The following is a 23,847-nucleotide window of genomic DNA, read 5'->3' as shown; positions in this document are numbered from 1 at the left end:
TGGTCAAGGATTACTCGATCGGTCAGGGGTTACTTTGTCGGTTATGGGTTGCTCGGTCAGTCCGGGGTTACTCGCATGTCAGCCGACCGTGTAAAGATTAGCTTATTTAATTCTAACCTAATCATGTAAATGTTGACTTATTTTTGACAAACTTTCCAAATTAATTTTAAAATCCAAATATTTGTGACGAATCCAACTTTGATTTCGGTATAGGTGATCAACAATGGCCTGACCCGAATATAGGGTGGGTTTGGGAAAGCTAAAAAACAAATTTTTAATTAAAAGCCTGAACCCGACAAAGTCCAAAAAGCCCATTTTGACCCTACAAGTCCGTCACTTTTGAGCGGGTTTGGACATGACATTTAATATCAAGGCCCGACTCGACTCGAAATTATGAACACCTTTAGATCAATTAGTCTATTGTGGACCATACCGGCCCATATGTGCTGATTTCTCACTATTTCTTTCTTGCTAAAAACGACCCATAATATTTCCACTTTCTTCCTTAATTTCTTTCCCAATCGACAACAGCTATATTTTTGTAAAAAAAATAAAAAAAAATAAAAAAAAATAAAATCAAAGACTGACAAACAATTAAAATTTTCATTTCCTCTTTCAATTTCTCATCAACACATTCTTTCTCCTCTGCAAATCAACGAAACAAATTTCTCATCACCACATTCTCTATTTCTCTCTCCTCTATAAATTGACGAACCGACATGGAAGAAAGGTAAATTGTATTTTTGAACAACCTAAAATTCTTGTAGATTTCATTGAATTTGCTATTAATAGTTCATTAAATTTCTTCATTAGTTAGCATTAGTTAAATTTTTGCAATTTGTGTATAATTTTGAACATTTTTTCACATTTTTTTGGAGATTCGACAAACTATTATACAAGTAGCGATGAAGATGAATTGTTGAAGTTACTCCGATCGATTTCAAGGCGTGGTACATTGTGATTTTTCAGATTTATTTACTAAATGTTCAAAATTTGCGATGTTCGGATTTTTTTAGTAAATGTTCAAAATTTGGAATTGTTCAGATTTTTTTTACACACACACACACACACACACACACACACACACACACATATATATATATATATATATATATATATATATATATATATATATATATATATATATTTCCCGAAATTTTAGAGGGCCAAGTAAGATTTTTATTTTTAAAAAATTATTAGAGCACCGCATATGATAAATATTTTTAAAACGCTACGATAGGATTATGCCACCTAAGATTAGTTAACGTGCCACGTAGGATTATAAATTATAGTTATATCCAATAAATAATTCAAGTGCCGCATAAACATAATTGACCAATGAGATTTTAATGGTTACATTAATTAAATACGAAATATTATCTTATGAAATTACGAATTTTATCTAATATTTTTAAAAAAAATACGAAAAAATGATATATTACATACAACTAATAAAATACGGAGTTTCAAATGTAATCACATAAACATAAAAAAAAAAATTTAAAAAAAATATAAACGACCCGTGCATCGCACGGGCTTCATCTAGTATTATTAAAACCCAAGGGATTAACATATCGATGACATGTGTCATACTTTGTCATCATAACATTTATGACATAACGCCACATAGATGATGACATGACAACACATTAGTATTTGGATTAGATTTGAACCATTTACATATCCCTTGAAATTCCTAACTTTTCATTACCACTATTCCGCAACTATTGTCACTTTATTCCTTAATTAACATTCATAAATGAATAGTAACTTTTCATTAAGCATTATATGTAATTCTTTACTTAATTGTAAAACAAATACTACTGCAACTATCTTTCTATCCCCAACTAATTTTACCATTTTTATTTGATATTTAAACTTCAGGTATCAGTTTCAAAATATTATTTAAACTCAAGGTAATTTTTTCATTTTGTATTTAAACTCAACCCAGGGCATCGCCCGGGCCCCAAACTAAGTTTTTTACTAAATGATCAAAAGTATGAGCGTGCTATAGTATGAACAATTAAATAGTTCTTTGCTTACACAACTCATATCTAAATGTTCGTTTGGTAAAATTATGATTTTTTATTTTTTTTTTTTTTTTTTTTTTTATAAAAAAAATCATATAATCAAATATTATATATAAATAAAGTAAGCATTTTTATATAGCATTCGGGTCGCCACATAAACTAAGGTATATTTTGACCAATTAAAAATTAGATTTCTATTTTGTTTTATAATTAAAAAATTCACTTACCACCTAAATAAAAGCGACGAATGAAACATAGTGAATATTCACTTTATTGATTTTTAGTAGTATAAATTTGACAAGAGAGAACAATGATGGGTCCAAAATATTTTTTGTGAGAGGAAAATATTGGTTCTTATTACTATATATTGGTGAAATAAATTTAGTTATTAAGATTTGAAACATAAATTAACACAAATAATATTAAAATTTATGCATTAACAAATTACGTAAATTATTTATAAATTAACAAATTATGTATAACCACGTAAATATTATGTTGCACATAATTAACTCATATAATTATATTACGTGACCATCACTTCTTAGTTGGGTCATTATATGAGAAAGTGACTCATTATATGAGGCGTTGACCATCACGTGACTCATTAAGTTGGGTCAAAATATGAGGAAGATAAAGTTGTAGCACTCATATCACAATTTATTAGTATAAGAAGTGACTATTTAGAATTAAAGTTAATTTATTTATTCCAATAGAAAGTTAAAATTGGTACATACCTTTTGTTTTAGTTGGTCTTTTATCATATATTACATAACTAATCTATAATGTTAAAATTGTTTCAGGAAGTTTGGCTTAACTAGGAGGAATTCAATTTTTTTTGTCCTACAAAGCTAAAGAAGACTTGAATGATGGGACAAAAAAAAAAAAAAAAAAAAAAAAAAAAAAAGTAACCGGTAATAAGAGATTTGATGTATGGAGTTAGATTTGTAGAAAAAAAAAATCAACATTTTAGATTTATTAAATTGGATAAGTAATGATTTAAGTAAAGCTGGGCGTGGGCCGGGTCAGCACGCGGGCGGCCCGGGCACGGCACGAGGATGGCCCGGCACGGCACGGCCCGCCGGCAGGCCCGGCCCGGCACGATGGCACGCCCCTCGTGCCTCGTGCGGGCTGCGGTTAAAAAAAACCAAAAAGCAGCCCGGCACGGCACGAGCCCGGCCAATAGCCCGCAGGCACGGCCCGCAGGCACGGCCCGCAGGCGGCCCGTAGGCACGGCCCGCGGGCTAACGGCTATAAGGCTGGTTGTGTTTTCCCTCCAACGGCCATAAACGGCCATAAACGGCTATAAACGGCTATATTTTCACCTATAAATACCACCCTAAACTTCCAATTCTTTCCACAACTCAACTTCTCATCTCATTCTCTTACTCTCTTATTCTCATAATCTCATTATTCTCATATATTATAATTTATAAATTATAATCTCTTAATATTTCTTAATCTCTTATTCTCTTATAAATTTTACATTTTTAATATTATTAGTCTACTACCAAAAAAAAAAAAAAAATACTTTGTTATATTTACATTCGGGAAATTATAATTTCGGGAAATTATAAATTCGAGAAATTATAAATTTGGGAAAGCGTTGAAGCGTCGTTGTAAGATCTAACTCAACTTTATTTTAATTTGTTATTGTTATTGTTATTATTATTGTTGTTGTTATTATTATTATTATTATTATTATTATTATTATTATTATTATTATTATTATTATTATTATTATTATTATTATTGTATACTTGGAACTACTTAATTACATAAAAACTAATTTCTATTTTAATTGTGGGTTATTTGGATTGTTGAAATCTGTCTAAGGCGGGATTTGGGCTCTGGACAACGTCGATCCTAACCATAACCTACCTGGGATCTCATTGATTTAGATAATCTACTATTATTATAATTATTTTTGAAAATTTATTAACTTACTAATTAAGTAATAATTAAGAAAAAAAACTTACTTATACTTGTTAATTGTTATAATTTGTTACTTTGTTAGTGTTATAAACTTATAATTGTTAATTTGTTATAATTGTTAATATTGTTGTTAATTATTATTTATTAGTTAATAATCTTAATTAATCATGGCATCAAACCCGAACCAATCCTCCTCTAAAAAAGCCAAATCTAAACGTCCATTTGAAGGCTCTTCTATGCCCCCCCCCTACAATGCAATTCCCTACAATGGCCAATCCCACCCACCCCGGGTTTTCTACCGGTTTTCCCACCGGATTAGATCAACAAGGGACATTCCAACCATGGCAAAGCACCCAATCTCCACCTTATTATGCCTCCGCACATGATATGCCTTTTGAATTTAACTATCAAACAAGTCAAGCAAGCAACACACAACCTGCCGGCTCTAGTGACCCATCCGTCCAAAATACTATTCCCCCATCTGATAACCCATTCATTGAATGGTACACCGAAGAAGAAATGGCCCTTTTGAAAAACCGAAAGAGTAAATGTTGGCAATATTTCTTGTTAAGTAAAGATGGTGAAAAAGCCAAGTGTAAAACTTGTGGTAATATTTATTCGGCTCCAGCCAAAGGCGGTACGGGGCACCTAAACCGACACAGTGAAAAATGTGGTGCCCCTAGTACTGACCCAACTCAACCAAAAATTTCTCAATTCCATCCTTATGGCTTCACTTACAATTATGAGAGGGATAGGGATGAACTTGGGAAAATGATAGTCCAAGCCGAACAACCTTTTCTTTTTTCTGAAAGTGATCCGTTTAACAATTACATTAAACGAGCACTACAACCCCAACACAAAAAAATCTCCCGGAAAACCGTTAAAACAGCTGCCATGAAAACTTACTTAGAATATAAAATGAAATTAATTGAAGAACTTAAAACTCTTACTTCAAGAGTTTCTATAACTTCTGATGCATGGGATGGTGGTTATGGTTTACATTATTTGTGTGTTACTTGTCATTGGGTTGATAGTGAATGGTTATTGCAAAAACGTATTATTTATTTCAAATTGCTTGAATACCCCCATACGGCCTTTAATATTTCTAATTGTATTATGAGTGCTCTTGATGAATATTGTCTTAGGGACAAAATCATGTCCATGACGTTTGATAATGCAACATCCATGACGGCTAGTGCTAATCTAATAAAACCAAACTTGTATAATGTCATAATGGATGGAGATGCATTACATATTAGATGCATTTGTCATGTTTTAAACTTGTGTGTTAAGGATGGACAAGAAGCAATTGGTCCATACTATTCCAAAATTCGAAATGCTGTTTTGTCTATTATGTCTTCTAGCAGTAGGTATCAGGAATGGAGGCGATATCTTAAGCAAAATAAGATAAAGCCTATTAGAATTAAAACGGATTGTCCAACTAGGTGGAACTCCACCTATGACATGTTGAGTCAGGCACTTTCGTATAGAGTTCCATTTTCATTGTTTTACAATAATAAGTATCCGCAATTCATGATAGCAGACTCCGATTGGGATAATTGTGAAAAATATATGCAATTTTTACAATTATTATATAGTATGACTCACTGTTTTTCTTCTGTTTATGTTCCTTGCATTCATTCTTTCCTTCAAAATGCATGTTTATTTGCTCAACTTCTTTATGAACATCGATCACAACAAGATTACAATGATTATGTTCCACAAATGGAGGCTAAATGGCGTAAATATTACACTAAGCTTCCTATGGTTTATATGTTTGCTTCTATTTTAGATCCTAGATCAAAGTATGATGGCACATTTATGCTAATTGATATTTACTATGAATGCATGCAATTCGGTGATGGTGTCGAAGAATATAAAAATCATGTGAAAGATAAATTTTTTGAGTTATATAGAGTTTATGAATCTAAATATGGAACCGTCACTCATTTTGCCCCTTCTCAAACATCCAAAAGCGTAAGTAAAACGGGCAAAAGTTTGGCGGCCCAAGCTGCTAACATGTTATCTAAGTTTTCAGGTAGTGGATCATCTTCAAGGCGATCACAAAGCGATGTTTCGGAGTTGCAAATGTATTTAAACTACGACTTCATGAAAGGCTTGGACGAAGATTCGAGGTTGGGGATGGACATCCTAGATTGGTGGAAATCCCAAAGCACAAAGCATCCTATTTTGGCGGCAATGGCACGTGATATTTTCAGCATCCAAGCCTCCTCCGTTGCCTCGGAACGAGCTTTTAGTGCTTCGGGAAGGGTTCTAGACGATAGAAGAACAAGTTTGAAGCCCGAAACACTAGAAATGTGTGTTTGCTTGAAGGATTGGATGGATGCCCAAGAACGCATCCAAGATCGTACTTTTACGGCCAAGGACAACATCGATGGTTCCGATCGTTCTGGTTCAACTAGCTCCTCCGCATTAGCTAGTGAACATGAAGCCGAAGATGAAGACGAAGAAGATAATGAAGACCTTGATTGAAGATTACCAACAACTCGAGAATTAATATTAATTAGCGAAAATTCTAGTATTTCCTATGTACTCTATTAATTAGTGAAATTGTTAGTATTTCCTATGTTGGCTATGTACTCTATTAACATTAGCCGTATAATAAAATAACAAAATAAGTTATTCATCAATTATTGTTAGTTGTACACTTGTACTTCATATTATCTTTTACTTAATAAATTTTTATGAATGAATTTTTTCAACTTTTAAATTTATGGAATATGTTATATACTTATATTGTTATTTAATTTTTGTCTAATACTTATATAGTTATATGAATAATATGATATATAGTAAATTATGAATGAACAATAAATATTAATATAATTTAAACAATATTTAATATAACTTAACTCCATAAAAAATTTAATAATTATTAAATTCAAATATTAAATTGTATAATTATTCAATTCAATTTTTTCTTTCATAAAAAAAATTCAAGTTTTTTTAAAGTTTTTTTTTTTTTTTAAAAAAAGAAAAAGAAAAAAGGGTAAGCCGTGGGCCGGCACGACGACCGGCACGGTGGCCGGCACGACGGCCGGCACGGTGGCCGGCACGACGGCAGGCCCGGCACGGCACGACAGGCACGGTGGGCCGTGCCGTGCCATGGACAGAGATGCTTGAAGGCAGGCCCGGCACGGCACGGCCCGCCTCCACCGTGGGCCGTGCCAGGCCCGGCACGACACTGTACCAGGCCCGCCTAGGCACGGCCCACGGCAGGCCCGGCACGGCACGTGCCCAGCACTAGATTTAAGTATAGAAATAAGTTGTGCTTAATGGCATATATTAAACTTTGAATGTCATTTTGTTGTTGTTCAAGCTTTAATGAGTTGAATTGTGAGTTGTGACCAAACATACTTCTAATTATATTTGTTGACTAATGCTTTGAATATTAGTTTCTCTCTATTTAACAAAAAATCAACATGGACAACATAACAAATGCATTTATTAATTTGCGAACCTTATACACATTATCCCGCATAGAAGCAGTAACATATGTATTAAAAAGCAAAATATAAGGATTTTTCGGGCCCAAAGCACAATAAATGATCAGCAAGGAATATTGGAAAGGATGTTCCTCTGCCTGGCTCTCCTAGATTTGGGTCGATTCCTCTTTTGAGTCGGGTGGGGGTTCAAAGGGGTCTTTTATTCCCTATAACACCCCTGATTTACTAACTAATAATAAACAATAAATAAAGGAAAAATAGACAATCTTTATATTAAATTGCGGAAGCATACACTTAAATCGGAGGTATTACCGGCACACTCGACAACCTGTCAAGTGTTAAGGCTTAAGCTATTGATAAACCTTTCCAAACTCGTTAGAAACAAACTAATCGAAACACTTGATCTCCTTTAGCTACAACCACTTGATCAACCTGCTAAAACAATCTTGTCTGCTCACCATTAAGGACAAATTCCAAAATAAATCGTCGCAGGGCCACCATAAGAAAAAGACAAGGCCGCAAACACAAGTAGCACAACAAATTAACACACATGTCAGCAAAAAGCTGAGTAATCACCTCATATCAAAATTTACACATAATAATAATACATAATACAAATAATAAATCATATCACACATAATAATACGAAATATAATACAAACATCTCCAAAGTTTCGTGAGATTACACATAATAATAATAATAATACAGAGTAAAAATAATAAATCATATCACACATAATAATACGAAATATAATATAAACATCTCCAAAGTTTCGTGAGATTACACATAATAAACAATACTACCACATTACTATCAAACGGCTTCGAAATATTGAGATAGTGTGTCAGTGTGATTACCTCTCAAAGAGTTGAATGTTTATAGAAGAATTGATGGAGAATTAATAGTTGGATGAAGTTTATATTGGGTGGAATTGGAAGGGAAAATCAAAGAGAGGAATATTGCAGCTAGTTCACGCACGAACACAACAAAATTAATCCAAAGACACTACAAAAATTTGGCCTTTTAGCAACATGTGAAATCCGTTGCTAATTGCTAAAAATCCGTCGCTGGACATAGCTAGCTACGGATATATCGACGGAATCACTCCATTGGCAAAATCCTTGTCACTAAATGAATTTAGAGACGGGAAAAAAAATCCGTCGCTGGATTTAGCAACGGAAAAAATAAATCCGTCGCTAGATTTCGCAACAGAAAAATAAATATGTCGCTAGCTTTAGCAATGGATTAAAAAATTCCGTTGCTAGATTTAGCAACGGCAAAAAAGATTTTGAATCTAAACAAAGCTGCTATTTGGGTCGACCTCACTAGGTCAACCCAACTCGGCTTTCCATGTAACGCTCCTTAAATCTCCAATTGCAAGATTGCTGTTGGTAGGAGTCAACCCGTGACCTCAATGTCAAATAGTGAAACTCTTACCAACTATACCAAATATTATTTGTTTATTTTTACGCACATAATTGATAATAAATGAAAGAAATATTAGACACGGAATTTAAAATCAGTCTCAAGTTTAGAAACGGAATTTAAAATCCGTCTCTAATTTAGAAACGGATTTTCAAATCCGTCTCTAATTTAGTGACGGATTTAAAAATCTGTTTCTAGTTTAGAGACGGATTGAAAATCCGTTTCTAGTTTAGAAATGAATTTAACTTAATCCGTCGCTCATATTAGCAATGGAAAAAAAAAATCCGTTGCTAACTTAGCAACGGGAAAAAAATCCGTCTCTAAATTTAGCAACGGAAAATAAATCCGTTGCTAGATTTAGCAACGGAAAAAAAATCCGTTGCTAATTTAGCAACGGAAAAAAAATCTGTTTCTAACTTAGAGATGGATTTTAATTCCGTCTCTAATTTAGAAACGGATTTTTAAATTTCGTCTCTAAATTAATTTAGAGACGGATTTTTGGATTCCGTCTCTATTTTAGAAACGGATAAAATTCCGTCGATAGAATTTCGTTTCTATATGGACATTTTTTTGTAGTGAGAGCAAAACAATTTTCACACGGCTGAACTAGTAGATTAGTTTAAATAAATAAGCCTATTTTTAGGGTTTAAAATAGTTTATATACCCTGTAACACCCCAATAATTCTCTCTTTAAACCTCTGAGGACCCTAAACAATATTCAAGAGAATTACTGGCGTGCTACCGCCACGTGTTCAAACGTTAAGGCTTTATCAGAAAATAGCAGCGGAAAAACTAAATCAGTTATAAATAAGTTTCAAAACCAACGAATGAAACCAAATTAAGTCATACAACTTGGAACCATTAAGGCCCTTATTCAAAACCCAATAAAAGTAATAAGTGATTAAATTCAGTGTTCAAATAAATTCAAACCCAAAAGAAATAGTGTCAAATAAAATCGAATTAAAATAAATTCAAACTTGCAAAAGAAATAAAATGCAAACAACCAACTCTCTACTCAAGATCTCACAACCCTGATGAATGTTGCATGTGTAAGAACCTGTGGTAATTCTGCTCCCCAATATTACAAGTGTAAAAATTGGATCGTCACAGGGTCATTGAAAGGCGAAGGCCATGACTAAAGAAAGACACACAAAGCACGCAATCAGCAAAGCTGAGTACATACAAGCTGGAAAATAAATTAAGAAATCCATAACATGCTACTAATAATCAATCATCATGCATCATTAAATTATAGACTCAACACACGACTCAACTATTTATGTTACTAAGACTCCATTAATTAATATTAGGTAAATCATTATTTTTATTCATTGGATTACGCAATAGACAAGGTTGTCCAACCCATGCTCCATTTGGAACATCAATAAAAGAAAAACCCCATGCCTCCTTTTGGAAACATCAATAAACATCCAACGACCACGGGCGCGACTCCGTGACCGTAGTTAATATGAGATCTCACCTAACTCCTAGTTTTAAAAAATATTTGAAATAAGAGACTCGTAGATCAGATGGCCTCGAGAAAAGTACACGGCTAATACCCCATGTACCCCAACACCTGATTGTCATTACTCCAGAAGTGCACCAATCCAGAGTTTTATTGCTCATCCATCTTGCACTTTACGTGATTTACAGGTTTAGACTTGGTGATGACTCATATGCATAACAATTCAATCAATCCAATATCAATTCAATCAAGTAAAACAACTTTTCAATTTCAATTCTTGATTTATTAGTGGCAAGCAACATTTATTATTTATTCCTTTACTACCTCGGTGTATAAACACCTTGAGTGCATAAGGCACCCCAAAACCTCAACCTCGTCTTAGAAGACTTAAATTCTTCCTTTACTCATCCTGCTTGCATAATCATGAATGAGTAATAAATTAATCATTACACCAATCATATACCTTTGCCTGTAAGCGGGCGCACCTTGCATAATTAGAAATACTTGCAATTCAATATAAAATAGTGCACGTCATACGAAATTCACAATGTATAACCAAACAATTTAACTTAGTCATCCCTATACATGATACTAAGTTCTCGATCCGTCGTCCTTAAACATGTGCCTAAAAGAAAGGTTTCGTAACTTATACGTACCTTGAGCAAACGAATTGGTATGCCACTTTACTAACTAGAAATCACCTTCAATAAACTCCTCTCCTAAGCCAAATAATAACATCTCAATCAATACCCAATCAATCAAATTTACAGCAATACTAACTTACTTTAAAATCTTCAAAATCCAAATCAAACAACACTTTAAAACCTTCCCTTTTGTTAAAATTAAAGGCTTATATATAGTTCTTTAAATTTTTCTTCATAAAAACCTTAAAATACACTCTTATACATGAAATTACAGCAAGTTCAAAGTCTAATAAAAATCTAAAAATTATATAAAAACCCCTAAAAATCTCCCTTTTAATAGGTAATCACACCCTTTTATTAAAATCACAATTATACTACTTTAAATAAAATTCCAGCATTTTAAACTAATCGAAAACCACTTTAAAGTTCATCAAAATACATCTTTATACTTAAATTATCCATAGAAAAATTAAATTATCTCTTACCCTTTAAACTCAAGGATAAAATTTAAAAAAACTTCGTTAAAAACCAAAAACTGCCCGAAAATCATATTTAGAGGCTGAATTTGGCCACGAGAGGGTGGTGCTCACTACCAAAGGTATGAGTCTTTCTTAAAATGTTGTTTCCACATGGAAAACACTACTATTTTGTCAAAATCGGATGAGTTTAGAACCTGATCGGGATTAAAACGGGATTAATATTAACGAACGGAAATCTAAAAATTAAAACACGAATCTATGTGTTCAAAATAATCTGGAATTAAGTTAAACTAATCAGTAGTTATAATCACCAAAATTTCAAAATATCATTACTATAAAAGCCTTAAATCAATTGTTCATAAAAACCCTAAAATCATGATTTTCAATAAATTGAAACCCCAGGTTTATAATTCATAAAATATGAAATTTATAACATAAATATAATCTGAAATTTATGATCTTTATACCATTAAAATATAATTTGATACTAAAAATATAATCTTTATACTAAAATCAAAACCCAAAACAATTAAATTAACATTAAGCAAAATAATGAAACAAAGGAGAATGAAAATAAGACTAACCTTTTTGTGTGGGAAGTTTTTGGAGATTCATGGGGTATTTATAGGAGAGAATTATTGTAGGGTAAAAAGAAAGATTAGGCCTCATAAAAATAATGGGTCGATTAAGTAAACAAATGGGTTAGGCTTGTGTGATTGGACATAAATTGTAGAATAAAGGTGCATAAAATAATTTGTTCAAATAATTTTCGACCCAGATTAATAATTTGAAATTTTTGAAAAAAAAAACAAATAAATATTATAAATAAAATAAATTTTCATTTATAAAATATTTAAAAATACGAGGGATTACATACCCTTACGAATATATAGTCCTATTTAAATTAAAATAGGGTTTTACAACCTTCTCGAACGCTAAAATACAAATATGAGATTAGGAAAGTTATTTAATAAATAAAAATAAACTATAATTTTTTTATAAAATATATTATATAAAATAGTAAAATATTCGGGTATTACAATATACCCCCCTTAAAACAAGTTTCGTCCTTGAAACTTAGAGTAGAAAAATAACTTACTTGTAAATTTGAGAGTAAGTAATAAACACTAAATCAACCTTTTCTATATAAAATAGATAGATAGAGTACTAAAATATTAGGGGTATTACATACTATCCTCCTTAAAAAGGAGTTCGTCCTTGAACTCAAAGTTAGTCACATAAAAAGAAACACATACAACAAGCACGAGCACATAATGAAACACTCTTGAAACGGCTTAATGTATATCAATTTTAATCCTAATTCTTAATTAACAGGTTCATTCCTAAAAAAAAACCACGCTGGGATATGAAGATCCCTACGTAAATCCCACGAGCGGTTAGGCTCTGATACCATTTTGTAACACCCCTGATTTAAAATGTACTTCTAGATGACGCCCTTAATGCCAAAATATCTGATTCTCGTCTTGCAAAGCTTTTTGACAAGGATGAAAGTTATATAATGACTCAAATGAGGGGAACTCGAGGGTACGTTGCCCCTGAATGGTTAGGTCGAAAGATCACAGAGAGAGCTGATGTGTATAGTTATGGGGTTGTAGTCTTAGAAGTAGTGTTTGGGAGGAAGAACTTGGATTACTCTCAACCTGAGGAAAGCACTCTCAGCCAACTGGTGAAGGTTGAGGAGTGCCAGTTGTTTGATCTACTAAACGAATGCAATGAGGATACGAGGCAAAATGCCAAAGATGTTGAGAAGATTATAAAATTGCATTGTGGTATTTGCATACAGAGCCAACTCGGCATCCTACCATGTCAATGGTGGTGAAATTATTGGACGGACAGGAAGGTGCAATGGCTCTAGAGGCTATTAGTGACTATTCTTGTGCAATTTTGAAAACATAAAGACACCCATCAATTGAGCCAATAACCCAACTTTCCGACTCAATTTGACCCAGATGAGGAAAGTGTTGCGATCTTGATTGATAAGTTACATTGGTCATTGTTATAGGACAAGTCAATTATTTAGCTTCATCATAGACTAAAGAAGTTGGATGGGGCTCTGCTCTAAGGAGTTACTTGATAGGAGAGATTTAAGTTACTCCGTATAATGTAATTTGGTTTTTGTTTAGAGGACTTGTACTCTTTGATTTGTACTCTTTTGTCCAGCCAATCAATATACTTCTTTTGGTAATATGAAATTATGAGCCAAAATGAGGTTGATCAAGAAGTTTTTATATAATCCGCAATACATTATACATATATAATATAAGGGGTATCTTTTCCATACAAAAAATATCGTAAATGTACTAAGTATGTATTGTGTTAACTAATTATAATTTAAATATAAATTTGTTAAAAACTTATAAAAAAGTTAGATATATATAAATAGTTTTTTTTTTTTTTTTTAGAATAAAAAAAAAAAATTGAAACATCTTTGTGTTGTATCTAAATCATACGAGTAGCTTAGTTGGGATTTTTTTTAAAAAAATTAAATCCTATCATTGTACAATAAAGTAGCTTTATCGATTAGTTTAATGCATGATATCGTCAGATGCATTTCGTATCTATATTATATTAGTATTATTATAAATTATAAATGGGATGACTAAAACTGCATGTAGTAAATCGAAACTATAGTATAAATAGGCTACCTTTATTTTTGAAGCTTATAACTGGACTACTTTTTTTTGAAGTACTTGTCTCCTAAAATTCAATGAATAAAACTGCCAAATTCAAGCACGTTTATATTTAGGGCCTGCTCTCTTCAGCTTATTTTCAGTTCTGTTCAGCTCCAATAAGTTCATTTTGGTTCAGTTATTATCTTAATTTCCTTCTCTCATAAAATATTCAGTTCGGTTCAGTTTAGTTCAGTTCAACTCCAATAAGTTTAGTTCAATTCAGCTCATTTCAGTCAATCATAACAGACCCTTAATGTCGCTCTAAAAGTAATTGTTTGTTTACTTGTGTATTTACTTGCTCCATTTTAGCAATTATCCAACAATTTTTTTTTTTTTTTTTGAAACAAAGCAATTATCCAGCTTTAGTTTTATATTTCCTCAAAAAAAAATTAAAATACAATTGCCACCTTTTTTTTTTTAGAGAAAAAATACAATTGCCACCTAGATAAAAGTAACAAACTAAATTTGATATACTATCACCGTTAACGGTTATTTGCAACATATAATATAAATGGATGCTAGCTATTATGTGCAACAAATATTTTTTTTTTTTTTTTCCATTTTAGGTAATCATTTCTCTCTATCTCTCTCCTCATCATATGCACCCAACCTTTTCTCTCTCCATTTTACTCTCACAAACAAATTTTGCCTAAGAGTCCACAAACACCCCATTTGTTGCAAATAATAGTTAACGGAGGAAGTACTTAGATTTTACTGTCACGTAGGTGCATAGAAAAATTTGCCCCTGGGTCAAATTTGACAAATTGTATGGGACGTGGTATGATTCATAGCTTGATTTCCTCTTAGGTTCCCTCGGATATGCAATCGAATCAATAGCAGCTATTCCAACAAAATGGGTGCTCCATAAATGCGTTTTAACTCAGACTTCACTGCATTGACTTTCGTCGTAAGTCTACGATGATAACAACTACTGTACCAACTAATCGTAAATAGTAATTCTCCCTAATTCTTCTCTACAATACTCTTACAATTGATTTTTGAATCAAATTAGGGTTTATCTTAATTCTCAATTTAGCCCGTGAAATTTTCCAGTAATCGTAATTATGGAAAATTCTAGGGTTCCTGAAGGATCTTCCGATCCCCAATTTCAATTCATGAAGAGCACATCATTCAATTACAACTCACAGCAAACCCCTAATTCATCAGATCGAAGGTACGCATATAATCGTCAATCTTCACTTCAACAATATCAAGATCCACGAACTCCGACGACGACAATCTCCAATAACAGCTCAATGATGCCGGTTTTTACTCGGAGTATTTCGAGCATTGATATTCCGCCTTCAATTCATCCTGGAAATGATATTGATTACAATTTGTGGAAAGATTCGCCGAATTCTGGGGCGAATTTATCATTGTTTGAATTGATTTCGTCGGTTTTTCGAGCTTTGAGGACTGGAAATCGGCCTATGAAGCGATTGTTTTTGATGATTTCGTTAAATGTGGCGTATTCGACTGCTGAGCTATTCATCGGGCTTCTTTCGGGCCGTGTTGGTAAGGCTTTCGAGCTTGTTTTTTGTTGGCTATCTTGTATTTTGCAATATTGCAATGTTAGCTTAAGCTTTTATAGTTGTATATTAATGAATTTTCGTGGTGTTATACTTTACATAAGCTGGATGGTTATATAACAGGTTTTACGAGTATTAGTTGTGTAATTATACTCCAATTATCATGCTACAGATTTCAGGCTGATGAATTAGTATTTGTAGTGAGTTTTGCTTTTGTGAGTTGAATGCTGGGTTCGGTTTTACTATGGGCTGGATATTCGATATGGGACTCTTGCAATTTTATAGAGGATGGTACTTTAAATACTACTATATGATGAGATTGATGACTGATGAATTTCAAGGATGGTGCTTTGTTTGTGACTTTTGTGCGCAAAAGATTGTGGATAGGTGTTGTAGTTTGAAGGGTGTAACTATAATAAAAATGAATTTGGCAAGTATATAATCCTGTCCACTTTAAACTATCGGGCAGCTAAGCTTTCACTTAAGATATTAATGGATGACTGCTTGTCTTTTAAAAATTCTGATGCAATATTCTATATGAGCTTGTAATACCAATGCCGTGAGGCCCGTGGCCAACTATTTCTTAATGTATGTGCTTGATTTTATAAGACTGATGGGAAGAAATGAAGTATTGGTTTTTGTTGTAAAGAACAAGAGCAGTACACTGTACTATCATAAGATCGAATACAGTACATTGTTGGGGCTACCTGAAATAAGATCTCGAAGGTTTCTTTATAGTCCTTGCTTCATGGAGAGATGTTAGCTCTGGTGATTTACTTGTGGCAAAGGATTGCAAATGTTTACAGTTTTTGTTCACAGATGTTCTTATATGTGAATGAAAGGTATTGCAGCAATAGCAATGAGGCTGCTGTAATCAACTTTTTATATCGATCCTGGGCCTTAGTGTTAATTATTATTCTTTATTCATGACCAAATTTCAACATACAAGTTTCAGCCTTTCAGGAAAGTGCTAGTTTTCTATCCCTATTTTAAATTCCAGATCCGCGCAAAATGCACTAGTCTCCCATTACAATTTCCAATTCGCAGTTCACTAATGCACTAGTTCACTGTCCTTTTGGGCGATCCTCATTTCTTGATATCTGAAGCCTCCTTTGTTTCTCCTCTTTTATTTTTTATCATGAGGAGGCTGAAAGTTAAAGATACGTCATAGAGGAAGGGATAGGTTTGGACAACTGATAGGAAAATGTTTGAAAATTGGAACTTTAGAAAACCATGTGACTTTAAAATTTAAACAACTCTCTCTCTCCCTTTTGAATATCCAATGTAGATTGTACTTCGAACATTATTAATTATATTTGCCGCTCACTAAAGATTAAAGAATATATGAACTAGTAAATTGTCTATCTACCTGTAAAATCTTTAATGAGCCTTCCATCCTTTAATTAATTATCTTCTTCCCCAAGAATTGTGTAAATAAATCAGTAAGACCAATGATGAGTTATGTACCCAAAATCTGCACCAAACAAATCCCCAACGAATTGAAAATCCGCCAACTAGCATATTGTGATCTCTTACCTGTTTGATTATTTGGGTTATACACTGGTCCGTATATGTGATAGAGTGAGTGTTGTCTTCAGTCATTCTCCATGTTGTGGTTTTTTTTCCTCCAATATCATTATTGAATAGGCCCTATGTTGCCATGGGCCCATGGATATTGAACGCATGTTTCTGTTTCCCCTCCAGGTTTGGTATCTGATGCATTCCATTTGACGTTTGGATGTGGCCTTTTGACGTTTTCGTTATTTGCAATGGCTGCTTCTAGGAGAAAGCCAGATCAAGCCTACACCTACGGGTAAGATGCATCTCTGACTTTCTTTGCAGATGAACTGGTATATCTTTTAGTTCATGAAAACTGTTGAGTGTATCTTTTTTATTAAAATTACAAAAGTTTCCGAGTATTTTAATCTTATGTTCCTTCATTCTTGTTATTTTTTTATTTCTTATGCCCTGGGGTTATGCTTATGTACCCATGATATTGATTGCCACTGGAGAAATACTTTTCCTCTGAATACTTGTCTTCGACTGAATTTGAATGGGACTTGGTAGTTTGTTTCCTTTTTTACTTCTTTACAGGGTTCAACAGGGATTTAGTACAGTATTTATTGGGTCTACAAGGTTGAATCTAGTACTGAAAGATCTATTCCACTACTACCTGCACTTGGCTTTTGATTTTCTGTTTTTTCTCTGGCTAGATATTTGGCATCTTCAATCTGATAAACTTAAAAATTAAGGGGATGGATCCAAAAAACGAAATTAGAATAACAGTGTCTTCTTCTCTTCTATACATGTTATTATTGTTATGTTAATGGAGTTTTTGTCTTTTCAGGTATAAGAGGCTTGAAGTTTTGTCTGCCTTCACAAATGCTGTAAGTTAGATATTTTTAAAAAATCTATGTCTTTTCTTTCTGTCGTTCTTTCATTTGCTCGATATTTTTTTTTTACCATGTCTATCGATGCTAAGACCTTTTCTTTGGCTGTGTCTGACACGGATTTACTCTGCATTTGTAGACAGCTGTTTCTTCTCTTTTTGTCTTTTTCTTTGGCTGTGGAAGCGCTTCACGCATACATACAAGATGAGTCAGAGCACAAGTAAGTTCATAGACATGATGTGATCTTGATGGTTGTTGTCCTGTGCTGCTTGTAAATCATTTTATTTGTTAATTGTCAGATGCAGCTATTACAAATTATTAGGTTTGATTGTTTGCATGTTCTTGATAGTGTATCCTTTAAAACCCCCAAATCGTGATGCTTTTAACAATATTATCCATTGTGCTGTACCTATGTTGTATTAATCGTCTTTTTTCTATCCTTGTAGGCATTATCTCATTGTATCAGCAGTGACAAATTTGTTGGTGAATCTTGTTGGTGTTTGGTTCTTTAGGAACTATGCTAGAAGAAATCTTGGTAAATTAATTATCCTTATTCAGTTGTCTTTAGTTGCTTTTATTTCCATGGTTTCTGTGATTACCAGACCTATCCTTAGGGTCATTCAGGAATCTAGAAAGTTCTGTATTAAGTGCATTTTGGGTGACGGCATTGTTATCCTAACATTTACCCTCATAATGAGATTTTCTGGCAGATTGCTTGTTTCAGCATGCATGGCAACTAAAGATTGCTATGTTATATACTGTATATAGTCTATAAATAGCTACCAGAGCAATTCATTCTTCATTGTATCTCCTTTCTTTCTCTATTTAAAATTTCACTTTGTAACATGATGACTTCTTGCTGCTCACAAGTCTCCATAAAAACCCACCACTAACTTTTTCATTCTGATTTATTCCATTACAATTGATCGGGCTAAGGCATGCTTGTATTGAGGATAATGTTTTAAGGAAGTAATGTAAGAAAGAATAAAGAAAATGGTGGATCAGAGTTCAAAACTTAAATGTAGTTTTTAAAGCTATAGTATTATGTGGGCTACTTTTATCGAACATATGAGCAAAGTAAGTTCTAGTGCGGTCGTACCCATCCCAAGTATTGAAACTGCCGTGTATTTAGGAAATTCTTGCCTCAATGTGGTGTTTCCATCCCTTTAAATAATTTCTCTTATGATTTGACATGTACATTCACTGCTTATGCATAAGTCCAGATTCCTTTTTGTTTAGAAAATATGTATTATGGACCCTTACCAATTTTTTCTATGTTCTGTATTTATTGAATAGATAGTCTGGAACTCTGGGTGGCTGCGAAAATTTGAAGGTGTAGGCAATGATCTTTAATGGACTTAGCTAGATTAAATGGTTGCTTTTGGAGAAGCCTTTAATTACTGGAAGAGGATAAAAGCATGGGGAGGGCTGTTGAAAAACGATTCCTCAACCTAGAAAGAACTTGGTGGCTGATTGAGCATAAGATAAGAGCTGGATTTTTGGCAGTTTGTGGGTGGCTTGGCTGGGAGAGATGTGGGTGGCTACTATGAGACTGAAGCCCAGAAAATTTATTCTAGTCTTAGAGACAGTTTATAGGACACAAATCCAGGTGTATCTTTAGTGTATTATATACAAAATCACGATTCATCTCAAATAAATTAACCCTATATGATTTTGGGTTTCCTGTCCCATGATGAAGCTGTTAATAATCAGTACTTTGCCCCTGGAAATGTTTATTGGAGTTTCTTCTTTGTGTGAATTTTTATGTTCCTTCTTTCGTCCTATCCCTTTTAAGACAAACTCGGGTGTTAAAGGGTTATCAAAAGTTGAAGTAAAATTTTCTGCTTAAAACTTTTATCATTAAGATATCTTCAGAAATTTTACCTATAAATGTGGATCCTTTATGCTGCAGATCTCTGTATGGTATCTTCAGAGTGTAGAGTGTTATTAAGGTGTATTGTGTTGGTGCTTAGGGAACACATGCATTTATATATATTTTGATACCCTTATAGATGAAAATATGTTGAAGGTTAAGGCAGAGATTTTAATAATTTTGTGATTCTGGAACTTACGCTATAAATGTCAGAATTTTATTTGTTCTGATGTTGAGTACACTACTCAAAACTGGACTGAATATATTCTTTTCTCTCCTCCTCTCCTCGCTTACTCTCTTAATGTTACATTTCCCCATTGTACAATACTTTTCATTGTGGGATTGGGCCTTCCCTTCAAGGGCTGATAGTGGAAAGTCCATCTTTGTTTGCTTTACCCCTCTCAATTATTAATTCCTCAGCTTTACAATTATTAATTGCCATTTGTTACATTGCTTTTTGACCAATTAATACATTTTATTTTATTTTTACTCTTTTATCCAACTATGGCTTCAACGATGTTGGAAAGATGAAAGCCAAGGTGACAACATGGATTTTACTTCTACTTATTTCTTTTAACTGATGAGGTCTAGCTGTTTGTTCTAGGCTTCTAGCCTAGTTTCTTTGCGTTAGATTAGAAATGAGTAATGTATGATTGAGAGGAATGTTAGATAAAGCGATATAATTTGCTTTTAAATTTTTGCTTGCTATTAAGGTCTCTTCTTCATTCTGCCTTTCAAGCTGTTTATTGGGTACATATGAAAGGGGATAATTTTCTTCTCAAAGTTTAAGCTTCTGAGTTATGAAGAACATTTCTACTTGCAGCGTACAGAAATGCCGAAGATATGAACTATCACTCAGTGTGCCTCCATGTGATTGCTGATTCAATTCGCAGGTACTCTTACACTTATTCTATTTCTTTGACATGTGTAATGCTCTAGATTTGTTCTTATATTTTTTTAAGTTTGGATTGTTTTGCAATGAAGAAAAAGGGTGGTTGTTATTTTATCTTTCCCTTTTTGTTCATGCTTTTCCCCCATTGATTTATACATCAGAGTATGTGGTAGATTTGTCCAAGTGAATTTATGTACCTGTTTCCCTTTTATTTTGGAAATGTCTCTAGCTGTTTTTGTTGTCTTTTTTTTTCCCCCCTCTTTTTCTCTCAATTTTTTGTGTATGAAAATATCTTAAGCAGTACCTTCCTTCTCTCAGTGCAGGTTTGATCCTGGCATCTTGGCTTTTGGCTATGGGGTACAGGCTTTTCTCTCTAAATTTTGGCTTATAATCCCTCCCCTTCATTCCTCTAATGCTTTGCTTCTCTTTCTACATGTTTGTCTGCTATTCAGGATTCAAAATGCTGAAGTTTTGTGTATGGGGCTAGTTTCAGTGACAGTCTTTATGCTTGTAATGCCACTATTTAAGGCAACAGGTGGAGTTTTGCTGCAAATGGCCCCGCCTAGCATTTCATCTTCAGCAATGACCAAATGTTCTAGACAGGTGATTAAACGCTTTCTTTTTGCTAATTGCTACTAGACACTTGGATGATCCTGAGTTTGGTGTCAGGTTCTTATATCGCTGTATGAATGTTATTAGATTGCTGCTCTTGAAGACGTCACAGAAGTTTATGCAGCACGTTTCTGGGAATTGGTACCAGGGTATCTTGTTGGTTCAGTCTCCTTACAGGTGATCTTTCTTAAAATTATAATATCCATAAAAAAAATTATACTATCCGTAAATGACATTGCTTTGCTTTTGTTTTCCTGTCTTTAAAAGTCGTACAGTATTTTCAGTTATTTGTTAGATGAAGCCTTTCTTTGTGCATGATTACTAATCTTGCATCTGTTAATCCGCAGTTAAAGGCGGGGGCTGATGATAAATCAATTCTGCAATTTGTGCATGGTTTATACCATGATCTTGGTGTCCAGGACTTCACATTACAGACTGATTATGTATGAAGTTCTTCATGTAGTTTTCCTGCTTCTTCTGTAAGATTTTTCTTTTTACCCTTTTGTTCAAACCAATATTAGTCTCGAAACATTCTTTACAGGCTTATTTTTAACACTCTTTATAGGTGAGCTTTGTTTTCCATATAAAAAAAATTAATTGCCCCTTATTTTTGGGTTATGAATCTTATATATATATTACTTTCATAATGATTGCTGTAAGGTATCGGTGGATTATGGTGTTCAGAGTTCCTAGTTATGATAACTACATATTTTGTTGCTCTTGTGTTAGAATCCGCCTCTTTCTCTATGTATCCCCTTCCCTTTTTATTGTATTTTCCTTTATGTAATGTCTCTTAAGTCTTTCTTTTTACTTTTTAGGCTCTACGGAGAATTATTGTGTTACTGTCATTTCAACGTTCACTTGTAATTCTCTACTAATACTATATAAAGCTCTTTAGGGAGCGAATGGTTATTGAATCTAAGCTCCCTACCCCTTTTACCTTGCTTTAAGACTTGTGTTGTTGTTTAAGCCTTTATAGATATTGTGCTTGCCTTATTTTAAAGCATCCCCACCAAACCAAGAGACCCAAGATACACTTTCATCTCGTCGGTTCCGCTTGTGCCCGCTTCGAAGTATCGGCCGTCACAAGCCCCGACACCGCAGTCGTTGTCATCGTGTGCCCATTTAAGACACCTTTGGTCCGTGTTGCTGTGTGCTCACAAACCTCTCTTGAGATAGGCTTGCGTTCTTTTCGTCAATAGACAAGCGCGCGCCGCACGATCCAGTGTCAAAACACTCGAACCGTGACACCTTGGTACTATAACTATTGGTAAGAAAAAGTTAGTAGTAATTCTGCTTATTATTTGTATGCACATGTCGATCGTAAGTATTTAACAGATTTTGTTGGAGACATCTTGATACTTTATTTTTAGAGAATTAGAAAATAGGTGAAACAATCCTAGCTTACCCAAATCCTTGTTCAAAACGTCAAAGGCCTTTTTTTTTTTTAATGCAAAGGTTGTGATCATGCTTCTTACTTTCGGAACATTAAATTTTGAGATTCTTTTTTATTCATAGGAGGCAAGAGTACCAAAAAGAGAAGCAAAAGAATAAGAAAGGAAAAAACAAAATTGCAAACAAACTTTTTTATTTAAAAAAAAAAAAAAAAAAAACCCTATCTACGGAGGGACTAAGCATGGTATAGCCACACCCCTAGTGTCCTGTCCTATAAAATACGGCTAAGCTTTACTAGAGCGTTTTCAGTGTAGGGTATCAAGTTTCTTACAGTACTTTTGTGGATCTCACATTCTCACACTAAAATATTTGGTATCCTCTTCATTATCTTTTATTGTTAGGAAAAATTAATAAAAACAATCCATTGTTGCTCACCTTCGGGTAATCATTTTAATGTCAACTATAATTTAACCTATAATAATCTCAACTATTACGGCTCTCTAAATAACCTTTTAACTTCCAATTCGTTTGCCTTTTACCTTGCTCCCCATTTCAAATTCTTCTCTTTCTCAGACATCTAGCAGCCATGGTTTCGGTTGGTGTCCTGCACAACCTACCTTAGGTGTCGTTGCCCTTCACCTGAACCATCTGCCAACCTACTTGGCCAAGTCTTCAACACAACCACCTCCCTTCACGGCCTCCTCTATGCCCACTGTTATTTAAACAATCAAATCCAAGAAGCCAAGGCTAATGAAATTATAAGCTTCCACAAAAATTTCACACCCATGAATTCCAAATTCAGTCTACCCCTCCATCTCCTAAATCTCTAAAATAACAGACCCTCGTTAAGTTTCAAAACATTTTCAAAGAATCTCAAGGGGTGGACTGAAATTGGTCAAGCAAAGAAGTTTATGGCAAATATTAGCCAATGAAATATAAGTTCAAAATTTTTAAATAGATGACTCGCTTTCACAGAATCAGAATGTAAACGAAAATTGATTATTCGAGTATAAACTC

The 23,847-nt window shown here is 33.6% G+C and overlaps 2 protein-coding genes across 2 annotated transcripts; both read left to right on the top strand.

Annotated features, from left to right (window-relative positions):
* Positions 1-12,965: 12,965 nt before the first annotated feature.
* Positions 12,966-13,286, top strand: LOC145606943 (putative receptor-like protein kinase At5g20050). The gene has a single exon (XM_081662760.1). The coding sequence runs from the start codon at positions 12,966-12,968 to the stop codon at positions 13,284-13,286; it is 321 nt and encodes a 106-aa protein (XP_081518886.1).
* Positions 13,287-15,027: 1,741 nt separating this feature from the next.
* LOC145608418 (metal tolerance protein C2-like) lies at positions 15,028-22,336 on the top strand. The gene is made up of 10 exons (XM_081664032.1): positions 15,028-15,654; positions 17,373-17,481; positions 18,016-18,055; positions 18,202-18,278; positions 18,505-18,593; positions 20,755-20,824; positions 21,142-21,180; positions 21,276-21,426; positions 21,523-21,612; positions 21,783-22,336. Exons 1-10 carry the CDS (start codon positions 15,204-15,206, stop codon positions 21,882-21,884), a joined length of 1,218 nt encoding a protein of 405 aa, XP_081520158.1. The 5' UTR covers positions 15,028-15,203; the 3' UTR covers positions 21,885-22,336.
* Positions 22,337-23,847: the final 1,511 nt, after the last annotated feature.

The sequence above is a fragment of the Chenopodium album genome, chromosome 23, assembly GCF_948465745.1.
Source record: "Chenopodium album chromosome 23, dcCheAlbu1.1, whole genome shotgun sequence".
Classification (NCBI taxonomy): domain Eukaryota; kingdom Viridiplantae; phylum Streptophyta; class Magnoliopsida; order Caryophyllales; family Amaranthaceae; genus Chenopodium; species Chenopodium album.
Note: the sequence above shows the minus strand (reverse complement) of the source record. Positions and strands in the feature narration are given on the sequence as shown.

Bases quoted from the DNA above. Each gene is read 5' to 3' on its own strand.
- LOC145606943 (XM_081662760.1), top strand. From the start codon at position 12,966: ATGACTCAAATGAGGGGAACTCGAGGGTACGTTGCCCCTGAATGGTTA.
- LOC145608418 (XM_081664032.1), top strand. From the start codon at position 15,204: ATGGAAAATTCTAGGGTTCCTGAAGGATCTTCCGATCCCCAATTTCAA. The intron at 15,655-17,372 runs GTAAGGCTTTCG...TTTCCCCTCCAG, and splicing joins GCTTCTTTCGGGCCGTGTTG to GTTTGGTATCTGATGCATTC. The intron at 20,825-21,141 runs GTACTCTTACAC...TCCTTCTCTCAG, and splicing joins ATTGCTGATTCAATTCGCAG to TGCAGGTTTGATCCTGGCAT.